Source organism: Portunus trituberculatus, chromosome 50 (genome assembly GCF_017591435.1).
Source record: "Portunus trituberculatus isolate SZX2019 chromosome 50, ASM1759143v1, whole genome shotgun sequence".
NCBI classification, from domain to species: domain Eukaryota; kingdom Metazoa; phylum Arthropoda; class Malacostraca; order Decapoda; family Portunidae; genus Portunus; species Portunus trituberculatus.
The window spans coordinates 17,508,486-17,528,485 of record NC_059304.1 but is presented as its reverse complement, the minus strand read 5'-3'; the positions used below and the strand labels follow the sequence as shown (position 1 = coordinate 17,528,485).

The 20,000-nt window shown below is 43.7% G+C and overlaps 1 protein-coding gene across 4 annotated transcripts in view; it reads right to left on the bottom strand.

Annotated features, from left to right (window-relative positions):
- The window catches only part of LOC123500162 (transcriptional enhancer factor TEF-1-like), a 121,512-nt gene that overhangs the window by 55,513 nt on the left and 45,999 nt on the right, over positions 1-20,000 (bottom strand). For all 4 annotated transcript variants that reach the window (XM_045248856.1, XM_045248857.1, XM_045248860.1 and 1 more), the window contains one exon: positions 16,076-16,206. In XM_045248856.1, the coding sequence (XP_045104791.1) occupies positions 16,076-16,206 (131 nt within the window). The remainder of the gene's footprint in view (positions 1-16,075; positions 16,207-20,000) is intronic.

The window sequence follows — 20,000 nt, the reverse complement described above, 5'->3', positions numbered from 1 at the left end:
TTCCTTAAGGCTCGGCAAGTATTCAATATAATGATATAATACAAGCAAAACTCATGACATTACAAGCCAAAACACGAAGAAATTGATTAATAGCTTCTCTCATATTCTCTTTCATGGCCATTCCAAGAATATGACACAACATTACATGGCTTGAGGAGAGTGACTGACTGAGTGACTGGATGAAAAATTCTGATTTAATTTACATGATGAATCGCTTTCAAGGACGAGAATGACATGTGGACAGAGGTATACGTATATATCTGCACTGAGATTACTTGTACTAACGCCAATAACAACACACACACACACACACACACACACACACACACACACACACACACACACACACACACACACACACACACACACACACACACACACACACACACACACAAACACACGACAAGAAAGAAACGTGCACACACACAGGTATAATATTTTCACACCACAGCAGACAATTTGATTTGGAACAACAACGCCAGTAACAACAAAGACAAGACAAGAATGACACGCGAACAAAGTGAAACAAAGGTGTAATATCTCTGCACAAACACGGCCACTTTGATTGATCGTTTATACCGGCGCCATTAACAATAAAGACAAGACAATATATGCATGCAGTGTGGACCTAGACTCGTGTGTATACTCAGCATCTTGACTATTAATGCCAATAACAACACTAACAACATGATGAAAAGAATGACGCGGCACTTTCATTACTGTAATACCAACACTTACAATAAAAAACAAAGGGGCTGGTGACTAACTGGGCCTTTTTTATTTATTTACTTATTTGTGTTGCGAGAAATAAGTCAAAAAGAATGATACGCATATATTCTACTCAACAAGAACAGCCACTTTGATACAGTAATACCAACAGTGACAACAAGAAACGAGAGGTAACAGAGAGAAACAAGACAGAAAAGTGACACGCATACAGTCAACTCAACAGGAACAGCCACTTTGATACAACAACACCACCTTACAGTAACAACAAAGATAAAAGCAAACAGAGAGAAACAAGACAGCAAGAACAGACACTTCGATACAATAATACACCAAAACAACATAAATAAAAAAAAAAGTAAATACGAGAAACAAATCAAGTTCATCATTTTTTTTTTTCTTTCTCCCACACACTCGTCAATTAACCTTCCCAACAGACTCACTGAGCATTCGCCGGCAACCAACCACCATTCACAGAACCTACAATAAAAAAAAAAAGATCTATACATGTTTATCCTCCAGCGAGTAACAACATTGCGTAATCCCTCGTATAAAAATAGACAGATAAATAACACTGGTGGCTGTTGCTCCTGCTGCTGCTGCTGCTGCTGCTGTTGCAAATCCGATGAAGAACGCGACGCTACACAATAACCCGAGAAGAGAGAGAGAGAGAGAGAGAGAGAGAGAGAGAGAGAGAGAGAGAGAGAGAGAGAGAGTGAGTAAACAAAGACAGGTGCGGTGCTTTATAAGAATTACAGGTGATAAAATATAAGGTCACTAGGGTACATTGAAGGAAGGAAGGAAGAGGAAGAGGAGGAAGAGGAAGAAGAAGACAAAGTAGAAGAAGAAGAAGAAGAAGAAGAAGTAAATATTCCTAGAAAAGAAAAAAAGTGTTTACAAGATCACAATACACGAAAACCAACAAAACACACACACACACACACACACACACACACACACACACACACACACACACACACACACACACACACAGAGTCAGTCAGTCATTCGAGGAGTCACAAAAATTTCTGGGAACGAAGCCACAGAAAACATTTCCACTGAAGTGTTGACTCATCCTGGCTTCTCTCTCTCTCTCTCTCTCTCTCTCTCTCTCTCTCTCTCTCTGTGTGTGTGTGTGTGTGTGTGTGTGTGTGTGTGTGTAAGAATAGGATACAGAAGGTTACTGGGATCACATAAGGAGTGGCAGATGCTGTGAGGGACGCGATGAGGGAAGCTGGGAGTGTAAGGACTCATGAGGGAGATAATAACACACCTCTCCTCTCACCACACACACACACACACACACACACACACACACAGAAACACACAATCTACCACTACTACTACTACTACCACCACCACCACCACCACCATCATCTTCATTCCACATGACAAAAGCCTTCCCCACTCATCTCTGTCGGGCGTCTTTTTACCCCCAAGCCACCAACCACACCAAGACTCTTATCTCATCCCTCCATCTACTCCTTCCCGCATAAACAACAACACCAGCCACTAACTCACGTCTCTTTGCTACACCTCCCTTCACTCACGCAGACAGACAGACAGACAAATAAGAACAGACAAAGTACGAGTTAGAGAAGACAGAGTGATAATGAGGATGGACACAGACAGACAGACAGACAGACAGACACACAGACAGAGAAGATGGGTAATGAAGACAGAGAGAAGGGTTTGGGAACGATAGATGAACCGTAGGGACAAACGAGGAGAGAGAGAGAGAGAGAGAGAGAGAGAGAGAGAGAGAGAGAGAGAGAGAGAGAGAGAGAGAGAGAGAGAGAGAGAGAGAGAGGAGTTAAGGAGGCTAAGTAGCTTGAGACAGGATCAGGGTGGCCCGTCTCGTCTCCTCCCGTCACGTCACGTCTCCCGTTTGACCGCGACACGATGACTGGGCGCCCGCTACACTGTGACAGCCTCTAGCGGCCCTTCTGTGCATCTCAAAGTGCAGGAGGTCGTGAGGGAGGCGCGTCGGGAGTTAAACGGGTGGAATGGATGGGTGGAAGGTGTGGAAGGGTAGAGTGGATTGAAGGGATGTGGGAGAGGGTCAGGTGGAAGGGTGAGTGGATGCGTGAAGGATTATCGGAAGGGTGAAGGGCTGCGGTAAGGGTGACGAGAAAAGAGAGGGAAGGAAGTGGCCGTTGTGAAGGTCAGGGTTAGGAATGCAAAGGTCCATATATAGGAAGTTGAGAGCGGTCTGATTATTGAACATACGGTTACTGGAGCGCCACTCAATCACTCATTCACTCAATCAATCAATCAATCAATCAATCAGTCAGTCAGTCAATACTCGAGGTCATGGCAATGGAGGTACCTCACTGAAGACAGGACATATGATATTAAGACCCACGAGGCTTTACAAGAGGTGATCCGCCCCAATAAAACATTCACCACTATTGACGCTTCACTCAAAGGAAGCGCACAGAACACCCACCCCACCTTGTAGAGAAGAACAAAGGAAGAACACCCCGCGGCACACCAGTCACCTCTTACAATACCAGCTGGCTTACACGTGGCAGTCGCTCTGTAGTCTGTCTAATCTCAAGTGGCTCCTGGTTCTCGGTTTGAAGGTTTGAATGGTGTCCCAGGGAAGGCGTGGTTGTCAGATCTTGAGGAAAACCGTGAGTTGTCCTTGTCGTAAGTTGGTCAACAGAAAACAAGTATTATTCACATCAAATCAATTATGTTATCAAAAAGCTACAATACGTTTTAAATCCAGGAGCCATTTTTGAGTAGACAGACTATAGTAAACTTGCATGCGTGTATCCATCTTTCATCTCTACCCTTCCAGAAATCGTCTATAGTTTTAAAGACCCACAAACTTAACTAGTGTCTATCATAAACCTCTGTATTAACTTCACTAAGGAGACTGAAAGGTGAAAAAAAAAAAAAAATTACATGTATAAACTTATTACTCACAATATTAAAATGATTTTAAACACCCCATAAACTTAACTGAAATGTAGTTATAGCAAATCTTCACCACGGAAATCTCTAAGCAGTGATGAAAATAAACACATATAAATAAAACACACACACACACACACACACACACACACACACACAAAACTTAACTAGAATGTGTAAACCATCATATTTATTAACTCCACTAGGGACACTTAAAGACATGAAGAAATAAAAAACATGAAGATAAAACAACCACAGCATTAATACTCCTCCAAAAGACACACACAAAACTCATCAAGCTACCTGTAACAAACCTCCGTAAAACTTCCCTAAGAAAACTCAAAAGCCGTGATGAAATACAATACAATAACAACAATAGAGAGGGTGACACGTCTCTATAAAAACCCAATGAGAGATAAAGAACAACTCAGGAGACACATATGAGGATCGATCAAGTAAGATTCCAGGAAGAGAACTGAGTCTTGAAAACGAGGAGGAGGAGGAGGAGGAGGAGGAGGAGGAGGAGGAGGAGGAAGACAGTCTGGGATGGATTAACCTCCTTCAGTTCTGAGACGCATTTTTACCTTGAGTTTTGGGTGTAATTAGACGATTTCACTTACATTAAGAAGGGTCTATGGAGGTCAGAAGATTAATGGCCACGGTCTTCACTATTTCAATCCCCACGTAAGTTTCTGAAGCTGTATAAAATCATAAAATAGTAACCGGAATGAATATAAAAACGTGCCATGGTATTCAAGGGCTTAAGCTGCTTGGTAAAGTGACAAGATTTCTACATTATTAACTAGAGAATCACTTGAAAACCCCGCTAATCATCTCTGTGGCCCTTGAAAATAGTCACAGTGAGGATTGAGACACAGTGCTGAGGTGCTTGTGGTCATCATTGGTTGGTGAGCTTACGAGCTGGACTGGTGAGGTGGAGTGATGGAGTGGTGAAATGGTTAGGGCAGAGCGTTGGTGATTCATGAAGTGGAACGCATGGGATGGTGTGATGCGGTGTTTTCATGGTGTTTTCAGGGTTCCAGTGATAATTTAAGCGTTCTAGTGGAAGTTACAGGGCTATTGGGATTTGCAAAGTGTTTTCATGACTCCAGTAATACTTTAACAAGCTCTAATACAAGTTTAACAAATATTAAGGATGTTTTCACGACTGCAGTGATAGTGTAAGATTCTAGTGGACGTTAGAAGCGGAGTGATGAGTGGAAGTGGATGTTAGAGATGGAGTGGTGAGTGGAAGTGGAAGTTATGAGGTGAAATGAGGAGTAGGAATCGAAGTTGTGATGTTGAGTAGTGAGTGGAAGTGTAAGTTATGAGGTGGAATGTGAGTAGAAATCGAAGTTGTGAGGTGGAGTAGTGAGTGGAGGTGGACAGCAAGCAGCAGGTAGTGAAGCAAAGCAGGAAGGGTGAGGTAGTGAGTGAGTCTCAGGCCAAAATGTTACTTGGATGACAACTCTGGTTCAAATTCCCACAAATGTTGAGTCTTGTGTTGTGCTGTGTCTATTGTTTTCTTCGTATAAGACTTCCTCTTCCTTCTGTTTATGTTGTTAATTTCCTCCTCCTCCTCCTCCTCCTCCTCCTCCTCTTCCTACTAATCTGCCTCACGCTTCTGTTACAATTATTACAACTGTTATGTCTCGTCCTTTTAATTCTTTTCCTGTTTCTGTTGATGTTATGTTTCCTGTTCGTCATCTTCCTCCTCCTCCTCCTCCTCCTCCTCCTCATCTTCCTCCTCATGTTGCTGCTGCTCCTGTTGTTACTGTTATTACTGCTGTTGTTCTCGCTCCTTGTTCTCTTCGTCTTCCTCTTCCTCCTCTTCCTTCCTCCTGCTGTCATTACTGTTGTTGTTTCTCCTTGTTCTCGTCTTCCTCTCCCTCTTTCTGTTGTCATTATTGTTGCTCTTGTTCCTTGCTCTCTTTCTCCTCTTCCTCCTACTGATCTTGCTTCTCCTTGTTCTCCTAGTCTTCTTCCACCTCCTAGTTATGTTATTGTTGCTGTTATTGCTTCTTGTTGTCTCCTCCTGCTTGTGTTATTGCTGCTGTTCTCCTCGTCTTCTTCCTCCTCCTAGTTCTGTTATTGTTGTTGTTATTATTGCTGCCTTACTTCTTGTTCTCGTCTCCTCTTCCTCCTCCTGCTTCTGTTATTGCTGTTGTTTTTATTGCTTATTGTTCTCCTCGTCTCATCTTCCTCCTCCTACTTTTGTTATACTTGCTGTTGTTTTTGTTCCTCTTTCTCCTCGTCACTTCTCAAGCATCTCCTCAATGGTCGTGGCAGGACGATTCACACGCGGGGGGCAATGACGAGGCGGTGGCGGTGGCGGTGGCGGTGGGGCACTGGGAGGACGTGGGAACAAAAGCGACGTGGCAGTTCCGAAGCTCACGTGCTGTTCACCTTCCCAACGACCCTCCCTCCTCCTCCTCCTCCTCCTTCCTCTCCCCACCCAACCCACCCCCCTCCTCCTCCTCACCAGGGATCCCCATGACGACAAGTTCTGAGAAATTAATATAAATTCAGTCCCCATCGACCCGTACATGAGGACTTGGCTTGGCTTCCTCCTCTTCCTCTTCCTCCTCCTCCTCCTCCTCCTCTCTTTCTTCTTCTTTCTTCTCAGCGTTCATGCTTACCACCCCTGACCTTTAGCACCCCCTCACCTCACCTCTCCCCTCTTCCTCACTCACCAGTACATTGAATTCTTCCCCATAATCCTATTTTACCTCACAACAACCCCTCACTCCTCCCATGCATTGCCCCTTCCCTCGCTACTCCCATGAACTCCCCCTCCTATGACACCTCCCATGCACTGCCCCTCCCACTGCAACCCCGTCACAGTTAACGAGTCACTACTGCTCGTCTCTCTCTCTCTCTCTCTCTTCTGTGTTTCTTTGTGTTTCCTCAGCCTTCCCTCATTCTGTCAGTCCCCCCATCCTCTCTCTCTCTCTCTCTCTCTCTCTCTCTCTCTCTAACCATACAGGTTCATTTGCTTAGTACACATTGTTGCTACATTCCTCCATACACGACCACATACATCCAAGCATACATACATACATACATACATGCATATCGCTTCCTGGTTTCGGCTTATAGGAAGAAAACGGAGAGTAGGAAGAATGGTAACCTGGTGCCTAGTAAGACCTTTATATTTACTAACTTGACCTTACTTACATGGCCTGGTTATCACAGCGTAACTTAATCTAACCTTTACCTATTTGAAGTCAACCTAACCTAACCTAACCTAATCTAATCTTTACCTATTTGAAGTCATCCTAACCTAATATAATCTAATTTAACTAGTTCTGAATCTTCTCACCTGACGTAACCTAACCTAACTGAATCGAACCTAACTTTCGCACTTAACCAAATAAAACTCTCTCAAACATAACCTAAAACAGCACAAAGAGGCAGACAGAGACAGAGAGACAGAGAAAGACAGCCAACTATTTCCTCCTCCTCCTCCTCCTCCTCCTCGTGGTCGTGGTCGCGCTTGAGGCTTGAGGTAAAGATAACCCACTCGCCGCTGCCTGCCTCGCCGCCACTCCACCGCCAACAAGTCGAGCTCAGTGTTGTGTTGTCTCGCCTGGCTAAACATTTTGACCGGGGTGTGACGTGTCTGAGAGAAGTGTAGGCTACATCTCCCTCTCCCTCTCTCTCTCCGACCTGATTTCCTCCGGGGCTGGCTCGTGGATGACCTAATCTTCGTCAAGGTGTAACGGACCTGAGACCATAACTAATCCAGGTGAGATGGTCAGGTGTTAAGGTGAAGTGAGATGAGGTGAGCTGAGGTGAGGTGAGGTGATGTTATTGCATGTGTGTGTGTGTGTGTGTGTGTGTGTGTGTGTGTGTGTGTGTGTGTGTGTGTGTGTGTGTGTGTGTGTGTGTGTGTGTGTGTGTGTGTGTGTGTGTGTGTTGGGTGGGGGGTAAGGGAGAGGAAAGGAAAGGTAGGACTGTGAGAGAAAGAGAGTGAGGGAGCAGGAAGGAGGGAAAGAGGGAGAGAGGAGAGGGAGAGGGAGGGAGTGGTGGGTGGGTCCTCTCTCCTCACTCCCTCAACAGGTTACTGCTCTCCTGTGTGCCTGCCTCACCCCTCCCCTCTCTCTCTCTCTCTTATCCTCCCAAGCTCTCCTGCCATCCATCCTTCCTAAAACCACCACTACTAACACACACGCCCTCACAAAACACCAAAACCAAACACAACACCACCACCACCACCACACCACTCGCTTCACCTTCCCCACCCACCTTCCCGACCATCTTGACTGCCCCTGCCACCACCTGAGACCAGCTGGCGCCTCGCGGGACCCACCACCTGAAGGAGGGAGGGAGACACAAGGGTGGGTGGGTGGGTGGTGGGTCTGAGTTGGCTTGATCAATAAACTCACCTTGCGGCCGGGGACTCCCACCCTCCCCTCGCTCCCAGGTAAACACTGCCCTCCACACCTGCCTCGCGCGCACACCTGCTCTCCGCTCCTCGCTCGTGTCCCAGGCCGCGGTGAGACAGGTCAGTGGCGTAAAAATCACATGAGCGTGAAGAGTGACGTAGCGTGACAAGCGAGACAGAGACGATGGAACGGGAGGCTGAGGAGGAGCAGGAGGAGGAAGGTAAGGGCCACGAGAAAAGGAAGAGGGAGGAAGGGACACGAGAGGAGAGGAACAGAAGGAAGGGAGGGACAAGATAAAAGGGAGAAGGCGAAGGGACATGGAAAAAAAACGAAGAGGAGCAGTAGGAAGGGACACAAGTAAATGAAGAGAAGCAGGAAGGGACATGATAAAAGGAGGAGGAGGAGGAGGAGGAGGAGGAGAGGAGGAGGGGAGGAGGAGGTCATACACTGTGCCAAGTGAAGATGGATGAACAAAGATATTCTCTCTCTCTCTCTCTCTCTCTCTCTCTCTCTCTCTCTCTCTCTCTCAGGGGTAGCGCAGGTATATTTTCATACAACGGGAACCCCTATGACACGGAGGGAGGAAACCCCGCCTGGCATAGACTAAGCCAGCCCGTGGTGGTGGTGGTGGTGGTGAAGTCAGCGTTGCGGCACCAATAGTAGTGGTAGTAGTAGTCGTAGTGAAGCCTCAGAATGTCGTCTCAACCATATAAATACACAACATTTTTTTTCTCTTTCCCACCACCACAACCGCCGCCGCCGCCACCACCACCACCACCACCACCACCACCACCACCACCACCTCCTCCTCCTCTTCCTCCCCCACCTCCTCTCAAACCTCATCTCTGCTATACTCATCCACCCACTAACCTACCTCACTCCCCTCCCTTCTTCAGACTCCCGTAAGAGGAGGAGGAGGAGGAGGAGGAGGAGGAGGAGGAGGAGGTCATGACGTCAGGCCCTCGTCTACCTCAGTGTTGCGGCGTCCCAGACTCCTGTGTAACCTCAATTCTAGTAGTAGTAGTAGTAGTAGTAGTAGTAGTAGTAGTAGTAGTAGTAGTAGTAGTAGTAGTAGTAGTAGCAGCAATAACACAACCACCACCACCACAACCACCAACAAACTCAAGATCCCACACCACACAGCCACATCTAGGCCAGCAGGCTATCAAGCAGTACTCTCAACACTTCAGATCAACTCCATAAGGCAAAAGCTAATCAGGGAACCGTCCACTGCAGGAGGAGCGGGCGGCAGGAAGGTGACGGGCGGCGCTGGCACTACTGACGGCGAGACAATACCTGTGCGCTATCACCCTGGAGAGAGAGAGAGAGAGAGAGAGAGAGAGAGAGAGAGAGAGAGAGAGAGAGAGAGAGAGAGAGAGAGAGAGAGAGAGAGAGTATACACCACCGCTAAACCACAAGGTCATAACTAATACGGAAGTTTATGCATTTTTTTTTTCTACTTTTCCACTCTCTCAGTTATTAGTGATCGTTACCCAGGCAGTCTCTTTTACACGTAAGAGAGAGGGAGTGGTATGGGTGGGGTGGGGTGGCATGGGGTGGGGTAGAGTGGGATGGCGTGGGGTGGGGTGGGGTGGGTTGGGGTGGAGTAGAGTAGAGTAGAGTGGGATGGGATGGGGTGGAGTGGGGTGGAGAGGGGTGGGGTGGGATGGGATGGGATGGGATGGGATGGAGTTGTTGGATGGGTGGGGATAATCCTCCGTCTTTACTATCCTACACCTCTTACTTTAGATTAGGTAAGTGTAGTCCTTGCCAATCATCACAAACAACTCCGTGATGATTGGGGAACTCTATCGTCGTTTGTTTTCTTACTACACCATTCAACTTCTTCCCTTAATCCCACGTGCAATAATCCGTTAACCTCTTCAATACCTTTTCTTCTGCTTACTATTTGGTGACTTTATACAGCTTCAGAAACTTATGTGGGGATTAAAATAGCGAAGACTCCAGCCATTAATCTTCTGACCTCCATAAACCCTTCCTAATGTCAATAAAATGGTCTAACCGTACACAAATCTCAGAGTAAAAATGTGTCCCAGTATTGAAGTGGTTAACGGTCTAACTATACAAACACGAGTGGCATATTACTGGCACAATGGGACGCAAGGTGACTCCATAACACTGCAGGGAGCGGTTGAGAGAAGTCCACCAGAACAGGTACAAGATAGCTAAACAAGACAGTACTACGCATCTCCACGTACTGCGCATCTCCACAGCCTATCTAAACATAACTATAAAAAAAAATTATAGTGTATAGGGTATTTACTAACACACCACACAAGACGCCAAAATACTACAAGGAAATGAAGAAAAATGCACCAGATATTCCACAAGTAAGCATCTAAGATTTCCCCAGTGACTTGTAACCCCTTCAGTACCAGGACGCGTTTTCATGTTCCTTCTGGTTATTATTTAGTGATTTTATACAGATTCACAAACTTATGTAGGGGATTAAAATAGTGAAGACAGTGGCCATTAATCTTGTGACCTCCATACACCCTTGGTAATGTCAATAAAATGGTCTAATGACACACAAAACTCAAGGTAAAAAGTGTCCCAGTATTGAAGGGGTTAACTAAGCAACTGGTGGACTGAGTCAGGCTTAGGGGAATGTAAGATGACGAGAATGACATCAAGTTATAGCAGAGAGTAGAAGAGTAAGTAGCGTAACTGGGTGAGGACAAGCAAAGTAGCAGTGTTGTGTGTTACTGTACTACGCATTCCCAGTGACTCCTCCTCCTCCTCCTCCTCTCACAGTCACAGGGTTCACAGAGCGCACAGGGAAGGGAAGTCTTGCGGTGGCCTTCAGACCCTTGACGTGCTGTTGGTCTAGCCAGCACCACAGCACCACAGCACCACAGCACCACACCCTGACGCAGCCTCCATCCCTGCCCTGTCCTGCTTGCTTCTCCTCGCCTTCACTCGACTTGTATCTTCTCAAGGTCTTGCTTAGTTTCAAGACTGTACTCTTGGGCTAGTAGTAGTAGTAGTAGTAGTAGTAGTAGTAGTAGTAGTGAGTGAAGACATTTTTAAGGAAGGCAGGACTGGGCTTAGAGAAATGAGGCTTGTGGGAAGGAGAAAAGGAGAGGGAGAGCTAGCTAGGTGAAGGAAAGACGTGGTAGTAGTAGTAGTAGTAGTAGTAGTAGTAGTAGTAGTAGTAGTAGTAGTAGTAGTAGTAGTAGTAGGAAGAGAAGATAAGTTTGAGGAAGGCAGGACAAGTGAGGGTTAAAGGGAGGAGAAAATGAGAGGGAAAAGAACTAGCTGAAGGGAACAGGTGTGACAGAGGAAAGGAAAAAGAGGATTAAGAAGGAAAAGACAAAAAAAAAAAAACAAGAAAAGAAGTGAAGAGGAATGAAAGGAAAGAGAAAAGAAGAGAACAAAAAAAGTAAAATAAAATTAAAAAAAAGTAAGAAAAAAAAGGAAAGAAAAACGGGAGACGACAGACAAGAAACAGGAATCAAGAAAAAAAAGAAGACGAAAAGATAAGGACATGAAAGGCACCAGACTAACAGAAAAGAGAAGCAAAGCAAACTGATTGGCTAAAAGTAAAGGAAGAGAGGAGGAAGAGAAGGCAGGTTGGTTTTAAGAGTAAAGAAGGGAAGGAAGAGAAGGGGAAGAGAAGGGAGTTGAAGGGAAGCGAGGTACCATCCTACCCTCCCTTCGTTCGTTTATTTACTGGTATTTTTAAGTCTCAATTACAAGACATTTGGGGGAGAGCAAGCAGGGGAGACTAGAAGGAAGGGAAGAAGAATGAGGGGAGGAGGCGAGGGGATTAAGGAATGAGTGAAGGAGGAAAGGAAGGGGAAAACAGGCAAAGGGAAATAATCAGGAAATGGAGAAAGGGAGAATGAGGGAATGAAGGAATGAACAAGGAAGGAAAGAAAGAAGGAGGGAAGGTTAATACAAATTGCACGAAGGAAGAAAGATAACTGAAGAGGAAATAGATAGAAGGAAGGAAGGAAGGAAGAAAGAAGGAATGAAAGAAGGAAAGATAAGGGGAATGCAAAATTGAAGGAAGGGAGGCAGGAGAGAAGAGATGTACGAAAGAAATAAAGGAAGATGAAATGAATGAAGAAAGGAAGGAAGAAAGGAATGAAGAAAGGAAGGAAAGATAAGGGGACTGCAAAATTGAAGGATGGGAGGCATGGGAGAAGGGATACAAGAAGGATATAAAGGAAGGAAGGAAGGAAGGAAGGAAGAGAAGAATGACCTACACTGACCTTCGCTGTTGAAGAAGGAGGGAAAAATACACACGTGTCATCAGTCAGTTTGTCGCTTTTTTCCTTTTTTATCCTCCTCACCCTCTTTCTTTCCCTCCCTCCTCCTCCCTCACTCCCTTCCTCCTTCCCTTGTCCTGTCCTTCCAACTGCAGCAGGAGAACGCAGGAGGAGGAGGAGGAGGAGGAGGAGGAGGAGGAGGAGGAGGAGGAGGAGGAGGAGGAGGAGGAGGAGGAGGACAGTCACGAAAACACACACACACACACACACACACACACACACACACACACACACACACACACACACACACACACACACACACACACCAATCACAAAATCAAGGAGAATTTTCAAAAACAACACATCCTGAAATACGGAAGAGGAGAAAGAAGCAACAAAACAATCAATCTCTCTCTCTCTCTCTCTCTCTCTCTCTCTCTCTCTCTCTCTCTCTCTCTCTCCAGATGCCCTCCTCAAGGTCCCGGCCGCCCACCCTCTCATTTCTGTGTCAATACGCCCCTTCAGTTGACCCTCCCATGAGAGAGAGAGAGAGAGAGAGAGAGAGAGAGAGAGAGAGAGAGAGAGAGAGAGAGAGAGTGTGTGTGTGTGTGTGTGTGTGTGTGTGTGTGTGTGTGTGTGTGTGTGTGTGTGTGTGTGTGTGTGTGTTTGGACGAGAACATTTAATACTATCTTGACTGCACTTAAAAAAAAAAAAAAAAAAAAAAAAAAAAAAAAAAAAGGGAAACGGAAAAAACGAACGATTATTTACAAATGAATAAGCAAATAATCAAGTAGAAAAAAAAAGAAGGAAAAAAAAATGAAAGGAGGAAAAACACGCAGAAACAAGTATAACGTACAATAATAATGATAATAAATAGGGAAAAAAAAAAGCAATAGATAAAATTTGTTTTCTCTTTTATCAGTGAAGAGGATTAGATGGAAAGAAACACACACACACACACACACACACACACACACACACACACACACACACACACACACACACACATCTACGTACCGTCTGTTTTTCCCTCTTATCCTTCACTCCCAAGAGACGAGGAAGACCAAAATGAATACAGAGAAATATAAATAAAAATGGCAATAAAAAGCGTTAATCACGATGTACCCCATAAAACAAGGAAAACTAAAGGGAAGCTAAGCCAATTCACGTTACAGCTTTTCACTCTCGATAAATAACAATCTGATGGAAGCTTTCAGTGACAACAAAAGGAGTGAACGAGTGTTGTCTCTCAAGAAGGGAGTGAGTATTAAACAGAGAAAAAGAAAGAAAGAAAAGGAAAAAGATTATAAATACGAAAGCAGGTAAGATTAGAGCAGGTTAGGTTAGGTTAGGTTAGGTTGGGTTGGGTTGGGTTGGGTTGGGTTAGGTTAGGTTAGGTTAGGTTGGGTTAGGTTAGGTTAGGTTGGGTTAGGTTAGGTTAGGTTGGGTTAGGTTAGGTTAGGTTGGGGTTGGGTCATTTGAGGTAAGGTTAGACTGGGTTATGGTTACGGTTAGATTAGATTAGAAAAGTTGCCGTTGAATGAAGTAACACCAGTGACAATTAATGAACGTAACAGAGTAAGTGGTCCAGATCTTTTCGTACCTGTAGTCTAATCTTACCTGGTTAAAACTACATAAACCACCTTCAATGAATCAGCGTTTTACTGCCATACCAGAGTTTTCCTAGTTTCCTTTTCATTTTTCAAGCCACTCACAGTTGCTTCACACATCACTCCTTCAACACAAACCACTCTGAGGCAACAATATTTAAACAACACATTGATCAGTCCTTTTAATCCGTCCTTCCTCTTTGTAGGTGCTTGTATAGACTGCGTAGTGCTTTGAGTGTTGTGACTTGTTGCATATTACAGCAAAGAAAGCTAGGTTGCATTAGGTTGGATTAGAAGTGAAGGAAGGGCGAGAGGAAGCCAATGTTCGAGAAGAGTTAAGGAAATTTAGAATAGAAGAAAGAGAAAAAGGAAGGCTAAGGTAAGGAAAGGATTATGAAAAATTAGAGAAGAAAGAAAATGGGAAAAGCCAAGGTGAGGTAAAGAAAGGGTTAAGTTAAAAGAGAGGAGGGAAAAAAGAAGGTTAAGGAAAGGAAAGAATTAATTAAGAGATGGTGAAAAGGGAAAATGAAGACCAAGGTAAGGAAAGGTTTAAGGAAAGTCAGAAGAGAAGGAAGATAAAAGGAAAACTGAGGTAAAATAAGATTGTGGTGTTTGGTTCTGAGTGTGAGGGAGGAGGAAAAGATAAAAGAAGGAAGAAGGAAGAAGGAAGAGGGAGGATTGAAGAGGGAGGAGGGAGGAAGGCATGTTCAAACTGTAGGAGGAACATGAGGATCCTTGCTGCCCAGGCACGCGTCCCTCGGGGTGATGCGGGACTCCTCAGGGACCACAAAATCCTTCTGCTTCTCCCTGAGGATATCATCTCTCAGGAGCCCTTCCCTCAATACTGCCGCTCCTTCACAACTCCCGCAGGACCTCCACTTTCCTTTCCACAGACGTCCCTCCCTCACCGCCATCAATCCCTCAAAAATCCTTCCTTTCATCGCCTCTCGTAGGATTCTTCAGTCTCCTCTCACACATCCTATATACCAATCCTTCAGTCAATGGTCGATCAGCCAGTCAGTCAATCAGTCAGTCAGTTACCCAATCACTTTTCATCTTCACCTTTTATTCAAGTCCTTCCTTCATCACTTCGGCCTCCAATCTTCCTTCCACCTCTCCACCTCTCTTTTCCTTCCTCTCTCTCCACCTCCTCAGTCCAACCCTCCCTTTAGGCCTCACTCTCTTCCCTACGAGTCTCCATCCTCCACTCAAGAGACTCTCCCCTCTCTCCTCTCCCCTAAGGACTCCAATCCTCTCTTACGACTGGCCAAACTTCCCCTCTCACCCCTCACTCTCTCTTTTCCTCTCCCTCTCCCCTTCTTAAAAATTTAACTCCAGTTTTCTGTTTACGTTTTCTGTTGTAAGATTTGGGTCAATATTCTAATGCATTGTCTCTGTAGGTGTTAAATCTAGAGCAGACATAACAGCTCTCTCTCTCTCTCTCTCTCTCTCTCTCTCTCTCTCTCTCTCTCTCTCTCTCTCTCAACATTAACCTTTGCTTCTTAGGTAAAAGTCTCCCAACCATCACCATCTTTCCATTCATCTAGTCATTCATCCGTCTATTCCCGTCCACCCGAGGCAATCTATCTCTCACAATCTCTTATCTCATCTCTCCATCTATTAATTTTCCGTCTTTCCTGTTTCTTTTTTTACAATCCGCAGGTTGTCCTAAGACGCTCTCTCTCTCTCTCTCTCTCTCTCTCTCTCTCTCTCTCTCTCTCTCTCTCTCTCTCTCTTGCGCTTCGTGTTGCCAGCAGGTCTATTTGCATATTTTTATCCGTCATATCTTCTCGTAAAATCTCTCACACCTCTAAAATTACGCTTCAAGTCATGCATTTCATACAGGACTTAGCAAACACTCGAGTTCCTCTTTCTTGGCGCCTTGTATCTGTGTTTACGTCCGTGACCTTGAGCGTTGTGGTGACAGTAGGTCAACCAACTCTTTATCTTGTACTGGGACGGTTCCCAGAATATCCTTCGTACCTGAAATCTTACACTTATCAGGCACTCAAGGCCTTCTCCTTGCCCATGATGCGCTGGTGCTTGCTACGTCCGTGTCCTTGTGAGTGGCAATGACAGTAGATCAAGGAACATTTTATTTTGTAGAATCTTCCCAAAACACTCAACGCACTCTTAAAATCCTACGCTCATCTCATTTAGTTCTCTCCCCTGGCGTGGTGAGTCGGTACTTACGTCCATGTCCTTGTGCGTGGTGGTGAGGGGCAGCGGCGCCAGGTGGGCGGGCGGCACGGGCGGGACGGGCGTGGTCGGGGCCGACCCGCCCTGGGGCCACGCCGACGATATCTTGGCGCCTCCACACCACTCTGCAACACAAGACAAATGGCGGTTAGATGCATCAGGGCAGAGTGAGTGAAGAGAGGCGTCCACACCAATGTTACTCCCTCCACCAGCGCAACACAACACTACCCGCCAACACTCCGGTTCACTCTGCAACACAATACACCACGCCACGCTACGCCACGCTGTAACAATGCATTATACGACACAGCAATGCGCCAAATCACAAAACCACTAAAAAAATAAACATCCCCTTACACAATACGGCAACACTTCCTTCCACCCCCACCACACAACCCCTACGTGGTGCTGTAATAACCACAACACGAGGCAAATAGCACTATACTCTTGCTGGCCATTAACCCCTCAGTGGCGTGTGGTAAGTTATAACAATGTCAAGTAAGAGATGAGGGATACCAGTGACGAGGATTCCCCCCCCCCTTCACACTCCCACACGAAACACAACAAAACAAGACACTTCACATCACACACATCGCAATGCCAACACTCAATACGTGACAAACACACCCACCACCCACCATGTAACACAATATTCAACACCACCACCACCACCACTCCAGATACCAGCAATTATACCCACGCGAATCAAAACACACACACGCACGCACACACACACACACACGTTCACTTCAACACCACAGTAACACATGTAGCACTAAAGAGGCACACCCCAGCCCAACCCAGCCTTACGCAGCAACACACACGAGCTCAACACAAACACTACACATGTTACACTAGAGTACACCCAAGCCTGTGTAGAAAAAGAAGAAAAAAATAGAGAAAAAAATAATACACACACACACACACACACACACACACACACACACACACACACACACACAGACCACATCCGCCACACTTAATACTCGGCAACACCGCAATGCGAGTCTCGCCAACACTGTAACGTAACACTTGAAGTCTCTGGCCACACAACACCTTAGTGACCTTTAACACTCTTTCTCTCTTTCTCTCTCTCTCTCTCTCTCTCTCTCTCTCTCTCTCTCTCTCTCTCTCTCAGAACAGGCACATTCACACACGAGAGAAGTGTATCTGCATTAAGGTGTGTGTGTGTGTGTGTGTGTGTGTGTGTGTGTGTGTGTGTGTGTGTGTGTGTGTGTGTGTGTGTGTGTGTGTGTGTGTGTGTGTGTGTGTGTGTGTGTGTGTGTGTGCTTAAGCTTGATAGTTTATTGACCCTAGACACTTATCAAATTCACTTAATATAATTTTAACGAGAAATACCAACAAGGGAAAAAAAGTATATATATATATATATATATATATATATATATATATATATATATATATATATATATATATATATATATATATATATATATATATATATATATATATATATATATATATATATATATATATATATATATATATATATATATATATATATATATATATATATATATATATATATATATATATATATATATATATATATATATATATATATATATATATATATATATATATATATATATATATATATATATATATATATATATATATATATATATATATATATATATATATATATATATATATATATATATATATATATATATATATATATATATATATATATATATATATATATATATATATATATATATATATATATATATATATATATAATAAAAACTACAGGTAAAAATAATAACCTTGCCGTGGAAACAAAAGTCGAAAACCCCAACACAGGGAAGGATTCAGGTCGTCCATTTACTAACAACACAACGTAATATTATTTTCACGAAGGATGTTGATGTTTCTTTCGTAATTCCTCATCCGCATCACTACGGAACTCCACTCTTCGTTCTCCTTCCTAGTTTCTACATCCTCTTTCTCTTTTTTCATCCGTTTTCTTTACTTTCTTTCTTTTTTTTTTTTTTTTTTTTTGCGCTGCGTCAGATTACCACAATTCAGATCAGCGGTATCGTAGAGACTGGACAGTACATTAGGAACATGAGGACACGGAGACAGTGCAACATTTATCATTTATTTATAATTTTTCTATGTAAGAGAGGAGGACTGGCCAAGGGCAACAAAACATATAGAAAAAATATAAAAAAATTGGTAAAAAAAAGCCCATTTAGTTGCCAGTCTCCTTATGCCTTCAATGTCTTCAGTACCTGGAATTTGAGTCAGTTTTTGTTGATACAATTGGACAACGTGATTTAAAAGAGCATTGCAAAGGTGTATGTATTAACCCCTTCAATATCGGGACACATCTTTACCTTGAGATTTGTATACGATTAGCCTATTTCATTGACATTAAAGGAAGGTCTATAGAGGTCAACAGATTAATGGCCAGAGTCTTCACTATTTTAATCCCCCACATGAGTTTCTGAAGCTGTATAAAATCACCAGATAGTAAGCAGAATGAATATGAAAACGCGTCATGGTACTGAAGGGATTAATAGCGTGGTAACGGAGAGGAAAATGTTAACTTATCTCTCTTTAAGCCACTTTACTGCCTTCGATTTAAGTTTATTGTTGTGGGAAGCATTATAAAAGTCAATTGAAATAAATACTGTAAAGGCTTAAGACACAGAACAATGGCTCGCCTTTTTAATTCCTACAGTAAGTCCAATTTAAATCAACTGTTGTCGATAGCATTACGAAACGCCATTCAGATCATGCCATATTTATCAACACACACGCACACACAGACAGATACACACACACACACACACACACACACACACACACACACACCTTAATACTTTTACTTTCATCTCTTCAGTTTGGCAGTAATTTGACTTTATTTTAGACATCACTTGATTACACTAATTCAACGACGGAATAATGTTGCAATGGACAAGATTTAACCCTTTCAGTACTGCGACGCATTTTTACCGTAAGTCTTGGGAGTGATTAGACGATTTTGTTGACATTAGGAAGGGTCTATGGAGTTCAGAAGATTAATGGTCAGAGTCTTCACTATTCTAATCCCCACATAAGTTTCTGAGGCAGTATAAGATCATCAAATAGTAAGCAGAATGAATATGGAAACGTGTCATGGTACTGAAGGGGTTAAATATAGTCCCCATCTTCTCATTAAGCCGTATAACATCGTGACCTACCGAGCGACAACTAGCGGCTGCATGACGTGTGTAAATAGTGAGAAATTGTGAATGGGTTAAGAGGCTTATTAGTTTAGGTCGCAATTAAAAACTAAATGGAAGTTAATCATCGCTATCATCAAGGTTTAACACGGAACATTTATTAATAACGCGGGAAAAAAAAAGAGACTAAGAATTAATACTTCCCCCTAAGCAGCTAATAGTACTTCAATTATAAAAAAAAAACTCTCAAACAACAAACATATGAGAAAAGATTTAACACGGAGCATTTATTAATAACGTGTATATACAAACACACAGACAGCGGCGTTATATTTACTCTAACTAACTTTACTCTCAAAGGAGGCGGAGGATGACAACAGGAAAACTTTAACACGAAGAATCCATTAATATTTTGAGAGACAGACTGCGGTATTAGCTCGGTATTCAGAAACGCTTGGCTCTCTCTTAGCAAGGCCACAGAGATGATTAGCGCAGTTTTCGAGAGTGTTTGTCCAGTTAACAATATAGGAATCTTGTCATTCTGCCTCACGAACCACCAACACCCATAAAAAACTAGTGTCAATTTAAATTAAGCCTTTTGAAATAATGTAGGTGAAGCACAGAAAAGTTTGAGAATACGAGGCTTACATTGATCCTTTTGTCTTACTCTAAGGAGGAGCTTGTCGAGACCCAAACACGCTAAAAATTCTCAATAAGAGAGA